The following is a 19581-nucleotide window of genomic DNA, read 5'->3' as shown; positions in this document are numbered from 1 at the left end:
CACCCAACACATATCCCTCCAAACCCATCCTGTTTATATACCCATCCAGATGCCTTTTAAATGTTGCAATTGTACCAGCCTCTACCACTTCCTCAGGCAGCTCACACCAAATGCGTGCCACCTTCTGCATGAAAAAGTTGCCCCTTAGGCTTCTTTTATATCTTTCCCTTCTCACCTAAACCTATGCCCTTCAGATCTGGATATCCCCACCCCAGGGAAAAGACTTTGTCTATTTATCCATGCCCTTCATGATTTTATAAACGTCTACGAGGTCACCCCTCAGCATCCGAGGCTCCAGGGAAAACATCCCTAACCTATTCAGCCTCTCCTTATAGTTCAAATCGTCCAACCTGGCAACATCCTTGTAAATCTTTTCTATATCATTTCAAGTTTCACAACATCTTTCCAATAGGAAGGAGACCAGAATTGCATGCAATATTTCAACAGTGGCCTAATCAATGTCCTGTACAGCCGCAACATGATCTCCCAACTCCTGTACTCAATGAAATACAGGGATTAGTTTAACAGACAATATTAAGTATTTTTGAGTGCCTGGTTACTAAGATAAAAGTATATTTCTGTGGGTTTCTGTGAAGATTCAATGAAAAGCACCTGACCTTAATCCAGCAATGTCCCTGAAACAAACGCAGAGACCGCTGGAGAAACTCAACAAATCTGATAACATCTGTGGAGAGAGAAACAGAGTTAACGTTTTGAGTCCAGTGTGAATATTCTTCAGAATGTCCAAAGCTGGGCCTCAATAGAAAGATAGTAATAAACCCCATTTCTACAGAGCTTTTCATAAATTCATGGTGTGCCAAGATGCAGCCAAATAGATGCTTTTCTTCTTTAACAGTAGTCACTGTGCAATATGGAAAATGGAATCGTGCTAAGATAACATCAATCTTAGGAAATATTTGCTCCTCTGAACTGGAGGTTAAAACAGTGGAGACAGTAAATGAGCATTTGCACTATCAGTCCCTGTGCTGGTGACATCAGTATCTTCGTAATGGAGGATCTCAGGCAGAAGGATCAAGATGTAGAATCAGTTTGATAGATGCAGAAAATCAGTAAGTTGCAGCAAACATTGGGAGGATTTATGTCCAGGCCACCAAACTGGAGTGGTAAAATTGGGCCTGACGCAAATCTGGAACTTAGAGATGTATGTAAAGAGGGAAATGTAATAATAATGGGCTTTTTCAGCTTACTCACAGACTGGCTTAATGAGGGAGAGTTTGAATATGCTAGGGCTATTTTCACTGGTGTGTAGGAGCTTGAGAGGCAACCTGACAGAAGTTTATAAAATAATAAAAGTAGAGATAGAGTTAGTGGTAGTTGTCTTTTTCCTAGGATGGGGAATTTCAAAATGAGGGGAACATTTTTAAGGTGAGAGGACAGAGATTTAATAAAATACATGAGAGACAGATTTTTTTACACAGAGGGTGGTTTGTGTGTGGAATGAACTTCCTGAGGAAGTGGTGAATACATGGAGAATTCGAACGTTTAAAAGACATTTGAAAGATATATGAATAGAAAAGGTGGGGAGCAGACAGGTGGGACTATTTAGTTTGGATTATATTCGGCATGGACTGATTGGACCGAAGGGTCTGTTTCTGAGCTGTATGACTTTATAATTCAATTTATATAAATGGTTTGGATGTGAACACAGGAGTATAGTTGGTAAGTTTGCAGATGACACCAACATTGGAGGTGTAGTGGGCAGCGAAGAAGGTTACATCCGAGATGGACCAATGGGCCAAGGAGTGGCAGAGGAAGTTTAATTTAGATAAATGAGAGTTGCTGCGTTTTGGAAAGAACTTATACATTTAATGGTAAGGTCCTGAGGAGTGTTGCTGAACAAAGAGACCTTGGAGCGCAGATTCATAGTTCCTTGAAAGTGGAGTCACAGGTAGAGAGGATGGTAAAGAAAATGTTTGGTATGTTTGCCTCTATTGGTCAATGCATTGAGTATGAGAGTTGGGAGGTCATGTTGCAGCTGCACAGGACATCGGTTAGGACACTTTTGCAATGCCTTGTACAATTCTGGTCTCTGTGATTTAGGAAAGGCTGTTGTGAAGGGATTGGAGGGTTTGAGCTAAAGGGAGAGGCTGAATGGCTGGGGCTTTTTTTCCTACAGCAACGGAAGCTGAGGGGTGACCTTATAGAGGTTTATAAAGTCATGAGCGGAAAGGATAGGGTGAATAGCTAAGGTCTTTCCTCCAAGGTAGGAGAGTTCAAAACTAGAGGGCATGTTTTAAGGTGAGCCAGACCTAAGGGTAACGTTTTCACACAGAGATTGGTGTGTGTACAGAATGAGCTGCCAGAGGAAGTGGTTGAGGCTGTTACAATTACACATTTAAAAGACATCAGGATGTGTTAATGAATAGCAAGAGTTTAGAGGGATATGGGTCAAATGCTGGCGAAAGGGCCTTGATTAATTTAGGATATCTGGTTGGCATGGACAAGCTGGACCAAGAGATTTGTTTGCCTGCTGTATGTCTCTATGACTCTAACTCAAATGAGCTTCAAGAGGATTTCTACAGGCTATTATCCAAGGCAGTTGGTATGCTACATCAATAAATGTGCCATGATGTGGAGGTACCAGTGTTGGACTGGTGTGGACAAAGTTAAAAATCACACAACACCAGGTTGTTGTCCAACAGGTTCATTTGGAAGCACGAGCCTTCAGAGCACTGCACCTTCATCAGCTAAGTGATGAAGGAGCGCCGCTCCGAAAGATAGTGCTTCCAAATAAACCTGTTGGACTATAACCTGGTGTTGTGTGATTTTGAAATTAATATGTCGCTATTCACCTCAGTAGAAAAAGCAGGAAGACAGAATATTTCTTAAACAGTGAGAAGTTGGGAAGTATTGGTGTCAAAGGGACCTGTGTGTCCCTTTTGATTAATCATTTAAAGCTAGCATACAGGTGCAGCAAGTAATTAGGAGGGCAATGGTGTGTTGACCTTCATGACACGGGGATTTTAATACAGAAGGAAACAACTTCATGTTTCATTGAAGTTGTACAGAGTCTTGGTAAAGTTTTGTTACTTTTTCTCCAAGGAAGGATATATTTGCTATTATGACAATATATTAAAGGATGTTCACTGGGTTAATCCTTGGGATGGTGGGGTTGTCTAATGAGTAGAAATTGAGTATACTGGGTCCGTGTTTCCTCAAGTCTCATAAACAAGGGGTGATCTCATTGCAACTTGCAAAATTTTTGCAATGGCAGTGTGTTTACAAAAAGTGTGTTTCTCTGGTTGGGGAGTTTAAAACCAGGTGACATAATCCTACATTTAGGGGAGACCACTTAAGACTGAAATGAGGAAGAATTTTTCAGTCTAAGATCAATGATACTTGAAAATTCTCTACTCCAGAGGGCTGTGTGAGCTTAATCATTGAGCATGTTCAAGATGAAAACCAATAGATTCCTGGAGACAATCCCTGAGGAAAGTGAAGGGACATATATCATTCAAGTAGATGATTAACTACGATCTCGGTGAATGGTCAACTGAACCCATATCTCTTGAGTTATCGAATCATAGAGCTAGACTGCCTGGAAGCAAATCCTTCAGCCCAATTCTGACCAGATATCCTATATTAATTTAGTCCCATTTGTCAGCATTTGGACAATATTCCTCAAAACCCTTCTTATTCATTTGCCCATCAAGCTACCTTGCCCATTCACATCACCCAATAATCTAAGACTTAGGATCACCCTAAATAATTTCGTCAGCAGATGCTTTTACTTTTAATTCTGATTTTCATCAGTTTCATGATTAGGTTTCGTGGTTTAAATTTGTGCAAAGTTTTTTTCCCAATTAGTTGTGAGCACTAGATTGATCTTATTATTTCTCATGTTCAATTCTCAGGGGGCCTGCAGTATGCAGCTACTGATAAATTGGATGAAAATGGATTAATTGATGCTTTCACTGGATTAGTATCAGGAAATGGGAACATGAGTCAACAGTCAATCCAGGTTTGACTATCCTTCAGAGAATGACTTTGATTTTTGTTGCTGCTTTCTGATAACAGGTATGTTGGTGTTTTAAAGTGACTGTTTTGATTTCTTGCAGCTGGAAAGTTCTGGAAAGAGCATTACAAGTAATGACTGGTTCAATGGTACAGTTTTCATCGATAAATCTGTTGGGAAAAACACGTTCTTTGTAATAACGTGGGAGGCCGGCACACCACAAATGTTTATCTGTGATCCCAATGGAAAGCTTTACAGAAATGGAAACTTTGAGATGGACACAGTCCTGTTGACAGCTCGCCTTCCAATTCCCGGCCTGGCACACGTACGGTTCTGATTGGACTGTGTGTTTAAATTTTCTCTTTGCTTTAATTTTGATCTCCTTCTTTTCAATTACAATGGTATGTTTTTCTATCAGTCAGGAGCCTGGATGTACAGCATACAAAATGGAGCTGGAACGTCTCAGGTTGTAACGATAACAGTAACATCACGGGCAGCAGATGAGAACATTCCGCCTATTACAGTCAACGCGCACCTCAATCAAAACACAACATCTTTTCCAAACCCACTCATCATTTTTGCAGAGGTCAGCCAAGGCTTCCTGCCTGTTGTTGGAGCCAACGTGACAGCCACAGTAGAGAGGGCTGGAGGTCAGCCTGTGAATCTTGAGCTGTTGGACAATGGGGAAGGTAAATGCTTCCATTGCTGTAGAAGCCAATTAGCAAATGGTTATATTTCATTGTGACCAAAGTAAAATATTATCGTTAGTTAACACTGGATTCTGCACTTCGCAATTGATTTGTCTTCTTATCTTTAGGTGCTGATGCTGTTAGAAATGATGGAGTTTACTCTCGGTATTTTACTGAATTTCTTGGTAATGGGAGATACACCATTAAAGTATCTGTACAAGGAAAAGATGGAATAGTGAGGTTAACAACCAGGAAGCAAAGCCATGCCATGTACATCCCAGGATATGTACAAAACGGTAAGGTATTGATGGACACATGTACCTACTTGTTATTGAATTAGGATTTTGCTGTGTCAGCCCCTAAACCATTTGTACTTGGAAATGTCATCAGTCCCAAACCCAAAGACAATTCCAATGTTACCTCAGACAACCTCCCATACACCCCATAACTCCAAAGGGTGGTGTGAGTGTGGAATGCACTGCTTGGGAGGGTAGTTCAGGCAGGAAACCTCACAACCTTTAATAAATTACTCAGTTGAACACTGAAAGTTATGGGCCAAGTGGTGAAAAATGGACACGTGTAGATTTCGAGTAGTTTTTGTTGGTTCAGACTTGATGGGAAGAAGGGCAATGTCTGATTGTGTGAAATCAGTACTACCTTCTCAAGAGTATGTAGGGATGGGCAAAAAATACTGACCCAGGCAATGAAACCCACATCCTGTGAATGAATGAATGAAAGAAATCTTGAACCTCAATTTGCCCAAAAGCTGCATTCCTGTATGAATTAGAATTAGAATTAGGTTTTATGGTCATGTGTGCTCAAGGACAGGGGTACAGTAATACAATAAAAAGTATACAATGTCACCATTTTCCTAATTTCTGTGCAGAACTATAATGTAGAATGTTTAGCTTTTTTCCTTATTTCACTATTTTTCTACCTAATCTATTTTAGTACCTAAGATTTGTCCCGAGGTGATTTGTATCTAAGATGGTACCAGTTTCACTGTAATCCTGTACTTTTGAACTTGAATACATGTGACAATAAAGCATAATTTTAATGCTAATTGTAAAGGTATGTAAGTACAAGAACTTAGGTAGAATAGAAAAGTAAAGAAACAAAGTTATAAAGTTAAAAATTACAGCTCTGCTTAAGTATGAAGCCATGAAGTCATATTCACTCATTATCCCTAAACCCACTGACTGATATCAGCTTGCAGTCCCTCAATGTATCAAATCCCAGCTCCATGATACTGAAATTGTACCAGCATCCACTTCCTCTGGCAGCTCATTCCATACATGCACCATCCTCTGTGTGAAAAAGGTATCCTTTAGGCCCCTTTTATATCGTTCCCCTCTCATCCTAAGCCTTCTAGTTCTGGACTCCCCCACCCCAAGGGAAAAGCTTTGTCGATTTATCTGAGCCATGCCCCTCATGATTTTATAAATCTCTATAAGGTCACCCCTCAGCCTCTGACGCTCCAGGGAAACAGTCCCAGCATATTCCTCCTCACTCTGTAGCTCAAACCCTCCAACCCTGGCAACATCTTTGCTAATCTTTGCTTAACCCTTTCAAGTTTCACAACATCTAGAACTAGAAATTTAAAAAGAAGGTCCTCAAGGGTAGTAATGTCTGGATTACTCCCAGTGCTACAAACTAGTGAGAGCAGGAATAGGAGGATAGAGCAGATGAATGCATGGCTGAGGAGCTGGTGTATGGGAGGAAGATTCATATTTTTAGATAATTGGAATCTCTTTTGGGGTAGAAGTGACCTGTACAAGGACAGATTGCACCAAAATTGGAAGGGGACTAATATAGTGACAGGGAAATTTGCTAGAACTACTTGGGATGATTTAAACTAGTAAGTTGGGGGGTTGGACCCAGGGAGATAGTGAGGAACAGAAGTGAGTCAATCAGTCAGGGCAGGCAGGGACAAGGTAGGACTAATAAGTTAAACTGCATTTATTTCAATGCAAGGGGCCTAACAGGGAAGGCAGATGAACTCAGGGTATGGCTAGGAACATGGGACTGGGATATCTTAGCAGTTACGGAAACGTGGCTCAGGGATGGGCAGGACTGACAGCTTAATGTTCCAGGATACAAATGCTACAGGAAGGATAGAAAGGGAGGCAAGAGAGGAGGGGGAGTGGCATTTTTGATAAGACATAGCAGTACAGCTGTGCTGAGGAAGGATATTCCTGGAAATAAAGGCAAGGACTGATTATGGATAGTCAGCATGGCTTTGTGCATGGGAAATCATGTCTCACAAACTTGATTGAGTTTTTTAAAGAAGTGACGAAGATGATTGATGAGGGCAGAGCAGTGGACATGATCTACATGGACTTAAGTAAGGCATTCAACAAGGTTCCCTGTGGGGGACTGGTTAGCAAGGTTAGATCTCATAGAAGAGAGGGAGAACTAGCTATTTGAATATAGAACAGGCTCAAAGGTAGAATACAAAAGATGGTTGTGTAGGGTTGCTTTTCAGACTGGAAGACTGTGACCAAGGTTTGGTATTTGGTCCACTACTTTTCATCATTTATATAAATGATTTAGATGTGAACATTGGAGGTATAGTTAGTACGTTTGCAGATGACACCAAAATTGGAGGTATATTGGACAGTGAAAAGATTACCTCAAAGTACAACAGGATTTTGATCAGATGGGCCAATGGGCTGAAGAGTGGAAGATGGAGTTCAGTTTAGATAAATGTGAGCTTCTGCACTTTAGAAAAGCAAATCTTAGCAGGACTTATAAACTTAATGGTAAGGTCAGAGGGAGTGTTGCTGAACGAAGAGACCTTGGATGCAGGTCATAGTTGCTTGAAAGTAGAATCACAGGTAGATATGATAGTGAAGAAGGCGTTTGGTATGCTTTCCTTTATTGACCAGAGTATTGAGTACAGGAGTTGGAAGATCATGTTGCGGTGGTCCAGGAAGTTGCTTAGGCCACTTCTGGAATATTGCCTCCAATTCTGGTCTCCTGTCAATTGGATGGATGTTAAAGTCATAAAGTCATAGAGGTGTCCAGTATGGAAACAGACCCTTCGGTCCAACCCGTACATGCTGACTAGATATCCCAACCCAATCTAGTCCCACCTGCCAGCACCTGGTCCATATCCCTCCAAACCCTTCCTATTCATATACCCATCCAAATGCATCTTAAAAGTTGCAATTATCCCAGCCTCCACCACATCCTCTGGCAGCTCATTCCATACACGTACCACCCTCTGCGTGAAAAAGTTGCCCCTTTGGTCTCTTTTATATCTTTCCTCTCTCACCCTAAACCTATGCCCTCTAGTTCTGGACTCCCCAACCCCAGGGAAAAGACTTTGTCTATTTATCCTATCCATGCCCTCATAATTTTGTAAACCTCTATAAAGTCACCCCTCAGCCTCCAATGCTCCAGGGAAAACAGCCCCAGCCTATTCAGCGTCTCCCTGCAGCTCAGATCCTCCAACCCTGGCAACATCCTTATAAATCTTTTCTGAACCCTTTCATGTTTCACAACATCTTTCTGATAGGAAGGAGACCAGAATTGCACGCAATATTCCAACAGTGGCCTAACCAATGACCTGTACAGCCGCAACATGACCTCCCAACTCCTGTACTCAATACTCTGACCAATAAAGGAAAGCATACCAAACACCACCTTCACTATCCTATCTACCTGTGACTCCTCTTTCAAGGAGCTATGAACCTGCACTCCAAGGTCTCTTTGTTCAGCAACACTCCCTAGGACCTTACCATTAAGTGTATAAGTCCTGCTAAAATTTGCTTTTCCAAAATGCAGCACCTCGCATTTATCTGAATTAAACTCCATCTGTCACTTCGCAGCCGATTGGCCCATCTGGTCCTGATCCTGTTGTAATCTGAGGTAACCCACTTCGCTGTCCACAGCATCTCCAATTTTGGTGTCATCTGCAAACTTACTAACTGTACCTCTTATGCTCACATCCAAATCATTTATGTAAATGACAAAAAGTAGAGGGCCCAGCGCCGATCCTTGTGGCACTCCACTGGTCACAGGCCTCCAGTCTGAAAAACAACCCTCCACCATCACTCTATGTCTTCTACCTTTGAGCCAGTTCTGTATACAAATGGCTAGTTGTCCCTGTATTCCATGAGATCTAACCTTGTTAATCAGTCTCCCATGGGGAACCTTGTCGAACGCCTTACTGAAGTCCATATAGATCACATCTACTGCTCTGCCCTCATCAATCCTCTTTGAACTTCTTCAAAAAATACAATCAAATTTGTGAGACATGATTTCCCACGCACAAAGCCATGTTGACTATCCCTAATCAGTCCTTGCTTTTCCAAATACATGTACATCCTGTCCCTCAGGATTCTCTTCAACAACTAGCCCACCACCGAGGTCAGGTTCACCGGTCTATAGTTCCCTGGCTTGTCTTTACCGCACTTTTTGAACAATGGCACCACGTTTGCCAACCTCCTGTCTTCCGGCACCTCACCTGTGACTATTGATGATACAAATATCTCAGCAAGAGGCCCAGCAATCACTTCTCTAGCTTCCCACAGAGTTCTCGGGTACACCTGACCAGGTCCTGGGGATTTATCCACCTTTAACTGTTTCAAGACATCTAGCACTTCCTCCTCTGTAATCTGGACATTTTGCAAGATGTCACCATCTATTTTCCTGTAGCCTATATCTTCCATTTCCTTTTCCACAGTAAATACTGATGCAAAATATTCATTTAGAATGTTGCCCATTTTCTGTGATTTCACACAAATGCTGCCTTGCTGATCTTTGAGGGGCCCTATTCTCTCCCTAGTTACCCTTTTGTCCTTAATATATTTGTAAAAACCCTTTGGATTCTCCTTAATTCTATTTGCCAAAGCTATTTCATGTCCCCGTTTTGGCCTCCTGATTTCCCTCTTAAGTATACTCCTACTTCCTTTATACTCTTCTAAGGATTCACTCGATCTATCCTGTCTGTACCTGACATATGCTTCCTTCTTTTTCTTAACCAAACCCTCAACTTCTCTAGTCACCCAGCATTTCCGATACCTACCAGCCTTCCCTTTCACCCTGACAGGAATATATTTTCTCTGGATTCTTGTTATCTCATTTCTGAAGGCTTCCCATTTTCCAGCCATCCCTTTACCTGCGAACATCTGCCTCCAGTCAGCTTTCGAAAGTTCTTGCCTAAAACCATCAAAATTGGCCTTCCTCTAATTTAGAATTTCAACTTTTAGATCTGGTCTATCCTTTTCCATCACGATTTTAAAACAAATAGAATTATGGTCGTTGGCCCCAAAGTGCTCCCCCACTGACACCTCAGTCACCTGCCCTACCTTATTTTCCAAGAGTAGGACAAGTTTTGCACCTTCTCTAGTAGGTACATCCACATACTGAATCAGAAAATTGTCTTGTACACACTTTACAAATTCGTCTCCACCTAAACCTTTAACACGATGGCAGTCCCAGTTGATGTTTGGAAAGTTAAAATCCCCAACCATAACTACCCTATTATTCTTACAGATAGCTGAGATCTCCTTACAAGTTTGTTTCTCAATTTCCTGCTGACTATTGAGGAGTCTATAATACAATCCCAATAAGGTGATCATCCCTTTCTTATTTCTCTGTTCCACCCAAATAACTTCTCTGGATGTGTTCCCAAGAATATCTACCCTAAGTACAATATTAATGCTATCCCTTGTCAAAAAGGCCACTCCTCTTCCACTCTTGCATCCATTTCTATCCTTCCTGTAGCATTTCTTTCCTGAAACATTAAGCTGCTAGCCCTGTTCATCACTGAGCCACATTTCTGTAATTGGGACTGAAATATTATAACATGTTCCTAACCATGTCTTGAGTTCATCTGCCTTCCCTGTTAGGCCCCTTGCATTGAAATAAATGCAGTTTAATTTAGCAGTCCTACCTTGTTCTCTGCTTTGTTCTTGCCTGCCCTGTCTGTTTTACTCACTCCTTTTCCCAACTGTACCAGTCTTAGATTAATCCCTTTCTTATCTCCCTCAGTCCTACCACCCCTCCCCGCTGCACCTTACTCGTTTAAATCCTCCCGAGCAGCTCCAGCAAATCTTCTTGCCAGTATAGTAGTCCCCTTCCAATTCAGGTGCAATCTATCCTTCTTGGACAGGTCACTCCTACTCCAGACGAGTTTCCAATGATCCAAAAATGCGAATTCTTCTCTCCTGCACCAACTCCTCAGCCATGCATTCACCTGCTCTATCCTTCTATTCCTGCCCTCACTAGCCCATAGTACCGGGAGTAATCCAGATATTACTAATCTCAAGGACCTCCTTTTTAAATTCTTGCCTAACTTTCTATATTCTCCCTTTAGAATGTTGTCCTTTTCCCTTCATATGTCGTTGGTTCCAATGTGTACAATGACCTCCTGCTGGCCCCTCTGCCCTTTGAGAACATTGTGCATTCTCTCTCGAACATCCTTGATCTGGTACCAGGGAAGCAACACACCATTCTGATTTTTTTAATCTGTTGGCCACCGAAGTGTCTGTCTGCACCTCTGACTAGAGAATCCCCTAACACAAACGATCACTTAGAACCCAATGTATCCCCCATTACATTACTGCATGTCTCAATATCAGAAACTTAGCTGTTCATGGTACACTCCCCCGAGAGTCTATCACTCCTGACATTTTCCAAAATATCATACTTGTTTGAGATGGGGTGAGTCACAGAAGACTCCTGCACTACCTGCTTTCCCATCCTATATTTCCTGGAGTCAATCCTCCACCTGACTGTATCTGCAGCTTTTCTCCCTTCCTATAACTGCCAACCATCACACCCCCTCAGCTCTTGTAAATTCCTCATTGCCTCTAACTATCGCTCCAACCAATCCATTCAATCTGATACAATTAACAACCAAAGACATTTCCTGCAGACATAATCATCACTAACATGGAAACTCTGACTAAATAGGAAGAGCATATCACTCTACTAAAGGCCATCTTTGTTCCTTCACAATCTACAGACTGAAAAAAACTACAGAAAAAAAAACACTACTCTAGGCTAACTTAATATTTATGGCTTATGTTTTTAAAACTTAACAAAGAGACAGATCTCAATACTGACTAATGTAGATGTACAGTAAATCTACAATTAAAAGCTGTGCACTCATCTGTTCATGTGCTGTGAGCTCTCCCACACAGGTTCCTCCAAGATCAGTTGTGAATTTTGCTGTTTGTTAAGTTTTCCTCAATGCACTCCAGTGTCAATGTGCAATAAATGCACTATTTAATCACATCCTGCAATCACATAAATCAATTGATATATTTGCATCTATTACAATTATTTCCACAAGATAAGTTGAGCTGGGTTCATTTGATCTGACTCTTCAAGGATAAGAATCTGCTGCACCAGATTATTCTAAACTTGCAGACAGGCTGATTGGCTGAGATTTTGCTCTGGTACTGACACTGAAATTGTCAGTATTCACATCAAGGCCCATTGATATTGATACCTTAACAGTTCTGTGGGTGTAACTACATTACATGGATTGGGCAGTTCTGAAAGGCAGCTGGCCATCCCTTTCTCTGGAACAATTAGGAATGGGCAACAGGTAGTGGCTTTGCACTGACAATCACATCTGAAGGTTAAATGTTAAAAATCAACTTCCAAATATTTTGCCCCTTTCTGAAATGTGTCTTTCTTCACTTTTCTCACAGGTCAAATTCACCCCAACCCACCAAAGCCTCCAGTGGACCGTAACGATTCTCAGATACAATTGGGAAGCTTCAATAGAGTGAAAACAGCGGGAGCTGGTTTTGTTAGTCAGGTTCCTGCCGGAACTCCAGCTGACGTGTTTCCCCCAAGTAAAATTAGGGATCTTCGGGCAGCAATTGTTGGAGACGCAATACAACTGAAATGGACAGCTCCAGGGGATGACTTAGATCAAGGAACTGGTAATTTAAATTATACTTCAATACATACATTGGGAGAGATCCCATGACTGAGTTTTCAGCCCATTTTAAGTCTCGTTGCCTCCATCACATCACCAATCAGTTGGTCACTTGGTTTCATTGTTTAACTGGGAATAGGCTGTGACTTTTGCAATTTGTGAAATTTTTGTTGCATTGTACTCATTTAGCATTTTCTAAACATTATATTACAAGTGAATGACAGTACTTTAATCTGAAATCTTTAAGTTTCCTTATCTTTGTTTCAAAAGATGTTATCATAGAATCCTTGCAGTGCAGTTAGAGGTCATTCAGCCCATTGAGTCTGCCCGGACCGTCTAAAGAACATTCCACCCAGCCCCTGCCCCCTACCCTGACTAGTCATTTACTATGGCTAATCCACCTACCCTGCACATCCCTGTACACTACAGGTTAATCCAGAATGGTCTACCCTCCTAACCTGCACATCTTTGGACTGTGAGCAGAAACCGTAGCTCCCGGAAGAAACCCACGCAGACACGGGGAAAATGTACAAACTCCAGACAGCCAGCTGTCCAAGGCTGGAATAAACCCAGATTCCTGCTGCTGTGAAGGAACAGCACTAACCACTAAACCACTGGGTTCCTCTCCCCACAAAGTTGTATTGACTTTCAGCAGCTCACGTGAAAGTCACTTCAATCTTGTCTTTCCAGCTAATTCCTCCCCTCATTGTACCTTTGCCGAAGATATTGAGTCATCATTAAAGATTTACTGAACAAATAGACAAGGTCTTTTCCCTGGGTTGAGGGAGTCCAGAACGAGAGGACTGAAATTTAGGATGCGAGGGGAAAGATTTAAAGGGACCTCAGGGGCAACTTTTTCATGGAAATGCTGGTGCATGTATGGAATGAGCAGTCAGAGGACGTGGTAGAGGTTGGTACAATTACAACATTTAAACGGTACCTGGATGGTTATATGAATAGGAAGTGTTAGAGGGATATCTGCCAAATGCTGGCAAATGTGACTAGATCAATTTGGGATATCTGGTCAGCATGGATGAGCTGGACCGAAGGATCTGTTTCTGTGTTGTACATTTCTATCACTGCATGAGTGGGATGCTCTTGCATCCTTACCCTTGTGACTGTCAAAGATGGGCAAGTCTTGACAATGAGCTGTCATGTGTATGATGATCAGGTATCCCAGACAAGCTCCTTCCAATGTCCACACTTTCAGGGAACATTCTGGTGACCAGCATAAGCTTGTGGCTCAGCCTATAATCCATTCTTACCCAATGTACCAATTCCCCACTGAGTGAAAATTGAGACCATGACATTGACTCACAATTTCTTGGGTGTCTTTGTGTTACTCCCCTAGGCCTCATGACTGCACAATCAAATATTGCGAAGGGCATGTTCCTGAACATGAAACACTCAGTCCACTTACAGGAGTAACCAATACCATGGTATTTTCTGGAATACTCAAGGCAATTGAATTGTAATGGGGATAGGTGTAATTCAAATATTGAATGTACATTTCAATGGGAGACCATAATGAAACGATGAAGAAATAGGAGCAGCAGGCCATTCAACTGCTGAAACCTGCTACACCATTAAATAGAATTATGGCTGATCCAACATTCCTCACCTCCACTTTCCTGCAATTTTCCCATAACCTTGAATTCCCGTCCCGATCAAACCTTAAACAGACACCAGAACTCCGACCCCGGAGCACTCTGTGGCAAGGAGATCCAAAGACACCCAACCCTCAGAGAAAAAAAAATCCTCTTTATCTCAGTCTTAAATTGGCGTGTTTTTATTCTGAGACAATAACCTCTGGTTTCTAGACTCTCGCGGGAGGGGAAACATTTGAGCAACACTTCCCCTGCCGGGCCGCTTAAGTGTCCGAAATGTTTCGATGATATTATATTTCATTCCTCTAAACACCTGTGAGTAGAATTCCAAACTATTCAACCTTTGCTCATAAGACAATTCCTTGACATCAGGGATCATCTTGTTGAACTTCCTGTAAGCTACCTTATTGAAATAAAATCTTCCCTTTAATAAGGGAGAGTCTGAATGAGATATCAAGAATTGTTCGGCTGAATGGTCTTCTCTTGTTCCTGTATTTTGAAACCTCTCAGTTTAGCCCCTTATTACCATTTGCCTCACTTAAGTATTCAGCAAACCTGGCAGTGTGCAAGAGAATAACATCAAAAGCCTAAATTATAATATAATTATAACATAATATAAGATAATTATAATAATAAAACAATATAATAATATAATAACATTCACTTGCTTTTCTGTTCTTGCAGCTTCCTTTTATGAAATAAAGCTCAGCAAAAGCTTCGCACAGCTGCGGGATGACTTTCCAAATGCTCAAAGTGTAAACACCACAGACCTGAAGCCAAAGGTGGCTAACTCAGAGGAATCGTTCACAGTATCTGAGAACATGGAGTTGAAAAATGGGACAGTAATTTACTTTGCAATTCGGGCATTTGATGAAGGAAACCGGTCTTCGGCCTTATCGAATATAGCGCAAGCTGCTTTAATTTTGGCTAATCCACCTCCCACATTACAACCAACCCAATCTTCCCAGTCAACCCAAACAACCCAATCTTCCCAAACAACCCAATCTTCCCAAACAACCCAATCTTCCCAAACAGCCCAAATTTTCAGACCAACTCAACCTCATAATACTGTAGTCATTAACATTTCAGAAATTCTTGTTATTGTTGGTATTGTTGTCATCGTTGTCTCCTTGATAATTTCCATCACTGTATGTGTTGTGACTACGAAACATCAGGGCAGAGTATCACCCAGTTAGGGAATGTACAGCTGAAGCCAGAGATAATCAGCAACGTCATCAAACTTCAACAACATACAATTTATCATGGTGCAACTTAATTCATGTTCAAATGTTGTGGTCAAAAAAGTTGAAGTTTATGTGAATATTGAGCATTCCTCCTGATGTTGAGCTGAGATTGTGTCACATCAAACAATAATGCTGTTTAAATCCAACCTGTATAAATTAAATTTAAAAATAAAGTGTCTTCCTGTAAAAGGACTGACAGAATCTAATAAAGTTCTGCTGTGCAATCTGAGATTTGAGCAGATTCTTTATCCTTTACTGATGCTTCATTTTCTTGCTTGTGGTTGGAATCTCATATTGTTTCCAGTTGGCCAAAGAAAATTTGCCACCAACATCAATATGAATCCATTTTGGGGCCAGCAGGGACATCAGCCGATGGAAGGCCACAATTTAAAACTGGAAGCTCCTCATTCTGAGTTCCAACCTAAATCTTGGTCCTTCAGGAACACTTTCATCAGGAAGACATACATTTCTGTCATTGAGAGATGGAGTCATACAGCACGGAGACAGACCCTTCGATCCAACCAGTCCAGGCCGAACAGAATCCCAACTAAACTAGTCCCACCTGCCTGCTCCTGGCCCATATCCCTCCAAACCTTTCATATTCATGTGGTTATCCAAATGTCTCTTAAATGTTGTAACTGTACCCACATCCACCACTTCCGCAGGAGGTTATTTCCACATGTGAACAACCGTCTGTGTAAAATAGTTGCCTCATGTCTTTTTTAAATCTCTCCCCTCTAACTTTAAAAATGTGCTCAATAGTTTTGAAATCCATCATCCGAAGGAAAAGACAATTACAGTTTACTCTATCTATACCCCTCATTATTTTATCAGTTTCTATCAGGTCACCTCTCAGACCTCCTACGCTCCAGTGAAAAAAGACCCAGCCTCTTCAGCCTTTCTTTAATACTCAAAGCTTTCATACCTGGAAACATCCTGGTGAATCCCTCCTGAACCCTGTCCAGCTTGATAGTATCCTTCCTCTACCTGGGTGATCAGAACTGGACACAAAATGCCAGAAGAGGCCTTACCAATGTCATGTACAACCTCAACAGGACTTCCCAACTCCAATTCTCAAAGGATTGAGCAATGGAGGCATGCAGAGTTTATATCTTGCTAATGGATTTTAGTTTTTGGAGGTCTGTAAAAAGACCTTTTCAAGCCTCTGAGTAGATGCAATTCTACAGAAGAAATTATTTGGATTCACGTTATGTATTACCCCTTCCTCCAAACTATTCCACGGCCTGTTTCCACGCTGTAGGGAATCTAATCTAATAAAAAGTGGTGGGCGGCACGGTGGCACAGTGGTTAGCACTGTTGCCTCACAGCGCCTGAGACCCGGGTTCAATTCCCGACTCAGGCGACTGACTGTGTGGAGTTTGCACATTCTCCCCGTGTCTGCGTGGGTTTCCTCCGGGTGCTCCGGATTCCTCCCACATTCCAAAGATGTGCGGGTCAGGTGAATTGGCCATTCTAAATTGCCCGTAGTGTTAGGTATGGGTGGGTTGCGCTTCGGCGGGTCGATGTGGACTTGTTGGGCCGAAGGGCCTGTTTCCACACTGTAAGTAATCTAATCTAATCTAAAAAAGAAAACAAAAATTCCGAATTGCTTCTGATGCAAATGATCATTGAGAGGTGCAGTGTCTGTGAGGTGACAAGGCAGATCTCAACCAAAAAACACAACAAAAGAAGAGAAGACTTGTATTTAAATAGTTATTGGCATGATCACAAAATGTCCCACAGGATTTTGCAGCTGAAGAAGTCATTTTGAAGCATCATCATTATTTGTAATGTAGTGAGCACAACAGCCAATTTACACAGAGCAACATCCCATGGGTAACAATGAGATAAATGACCAGATAGGTTGGGTCATTTTATCCTGCAATCTTGTGCATTTGTTGATGTACTTTCGTTGCTGTAATACAAGTCAGCAATGAATGCTTTAAATCTTGATTTTCAATATTTCTTTCACATATCCCATTGATGTTATTTATTTGTAATGGAGGTGCAGCTGCTATTTAGTTATCATTGCTTTTCACAGAATCATACAGGAGAAAAAAAGGCCATTCAGCACATCGGCTTTGTGCCACCAAAGTGAGACTAAATCTGTAGAATCCCGACAGTCTGGATGCAGGCCATTCAGCCCATTGAAGCCACACGGACCCCCGAAGAGCCTTTCACCCTGACCCATTCTATCCCAGTTTTATCCTTATGGCTAATCCACATAGACCGCACACCCTTGGACAATATGAGCAATTGAGCATGGTCGTTCCATCTAACCTACACATCCTTGGACTGTGGGAGGAAACCAGATCACCCAGAGGAAACCCATGCAGATATAGGGTGAATGTGCCCATTCCCCATCGACAAGTTGCCTAAGGCTGGAATCAAACTTTGATCCCTAGTGCTGTGAGGCAGCAGTACTACCCACTGAGCTACCATGCCACCCCACTTTCCAGCACTCGGCTCATAGCCTTGACTTTTATGATGATGGATTGCACCCTTTAAACCTCTCTAAAACAATGACATTTGGTATGTTTTCCTTCATTGGTCAGAGCATTGTGTATAGGAGTTGGGAGGTCATGTTGGTTAGGCCACTTTTGGAATACTGTGTGCAATTCTGGTCTCCTTCCTATGGAAAAGATGTGAAACTTAAAAGGGTTCCAAAAAGATTTATGAGGATTTTGTCAGGGTTGGATGGTTTGAGCTACAGGGAGAGGCTGAATAGGCTAGGGCTGATTTCCCTGGTGTGTCAAAGGCTGAGGGGTGACCTCATAGAGGTTTATAAAATCATGAGGGGATGGATAGGATAAATAGACAATCTTTTCCCTTGGGTGGGGGGTCCCAAACATAATCCAAATCCTATCCTGCCCAGTACTCCTTTAAAGGCTTTCTTAATGAGAGGGGGCTGGGCAACCAGATAACTAAATGGTTGAGTGCATTTCATGTTTTCAACTTACAGGGAAATGATTACTATTGGAGCAGATTATACGGACACACACACACACCACCTACAATCTTGGCATCGCTGATTCTGGAGAGTTTTTTTTTATAAAATATCCATTCGTGGGATGTGAGCATTGCTGTTTAGGCAAGCATTTATTGCCCAGATTCCTCCCACAGTACAAATATGTGCAGGTTAGGTGGATTGGCCATGCTAAATTGCCTGTACTGTCCATGGATGTAGGATTAGTAGGATTACAGGGATGGGATACGCAGGTGAGATGCTCTTTGGAATGTCAGTGTGGACTCAATTGGTTGAATGGCCTGCTTCCACACTGCAGGGATTCTCTGCTTTGATAAGTGCCCTCTGGGTCATACGTAGGCCCAATCAGGTAAGGTTGGCCTTTTTAGTGAACCATTTAGGTTTTCCTGAAAATGTATAATGGATTCATGGTTGCGATTAGACTCTGAATTTCAGATGTTTATTGAATTCAAATGCCACCATCTGTCATGGCAGGATTTGAACCTTGGTTTAAACCCCAGCACATTACCTTGGTATCTGGATTAACAGTCCAGCGATAATACCACTGGGCCATCGCTCCTGCTATCATTGATTTTTGTTATAGCAACTGATGTAATTTAAATTCTGTTAATAAATTTGGAAATAAAACTAATCTCAGTAATAGTTGGCATGTCAATTATCATTGATCATTGTTAAATCCATCTGGTTCACAGATGTCCTTTTAAAAAAAGGATCTCTGGCATTCGTACCCATTCTGCTCTACATGTGACTCCAGCCCCACAGCAATAGGGTTGATTCTTAACCATCCTCTGAAATGGTGGGCAGTTAGGGATGGGGATGGCAACAAATGCAGAGCACACCATGAGCATACAATGGTGGGCGGCACGGTGGCACAGTGGTTAGCACTGCTGCCTCACAGCGCCAGAGACCCGGGTTCAATTCCCGCCTCAGGCGATTGACTGTGTGGAGATTGTACGTTCTCCCCGTGTCTGTGTAGGTTTCCTTGGGGTGCTCCGGTTTCCTCCCACAGAGCAAAGATGTGCAGGGTAGGTGAATTAGCCATGCTAAATTGACCAGGGTAATAAGTAAAATGTAGGGTATGGGTGGGTGGTGGGTCGGTGTGGACTTGTTGGGCCGAAGGACCTGTTTCCACACTGTAAGCAATCTAATCATACAATCTTGTGATTTTTAGAGTTG

The 19581-nt window shown here is 42.0% G+C and overlaps 1 protein-coding gene across 1 annotated transcript in view; it reads left to right on the top strand.

The window, feature by feature from the left end:
* LOC132818554 (calcium-activated chloride channel regulator 1-like) overlaps positions 1-15648 on the top strand; it is a 37197-nt gene extending 21549 nt beyond the window's left edge. Inside the window, exons 9-14 of the mRNA XM_060829612.1 lie at positions 3876-3982; positions 4080-4301; positions 4395-4665; positions 4794-4961; positions 12336-12572; positions 14860-15648. Coding sequence (XP_060685595.1) covers positions 3876-3982; positions 4080-4301; positions 4395-4665; positions 4794-4961; positions 12336-12572; positions 14860-15371 — 1517 coding nt within the window. The 3' untranslated portion in view covers positions 15372-15648. The remainder of the gene's footprint in view (positions 1-3875; positions 3983-4079; positions 4302-4394; positions 4666-4793; positions 4962-12335; positions 12573-14859) is intronic.
* Positions 15649-19581: the final 3933 nt, after the last annotated feature.

This window comes from Hemiscyllium ocellatum, chromosome 9 (assembly GCF_020745735.1).
Source record: "Hemiscyllium ocellatum isolate sHemOce1 chromosome 9, sHemOce1.pat.X.cur, whole genome shotgun sequence".
In the NCBI taxonomy this organism is placed as follows: Eukaryota; Metazoa; Chordata; class Chondrichthyes; order Orectolobiformes; family Hemiscylliidae; genus Hemiscyllium; species Hemiscyllium ocellatum.
This window is presented reverse-complemented; position numbering and strand designations above follow the sequence as displayed.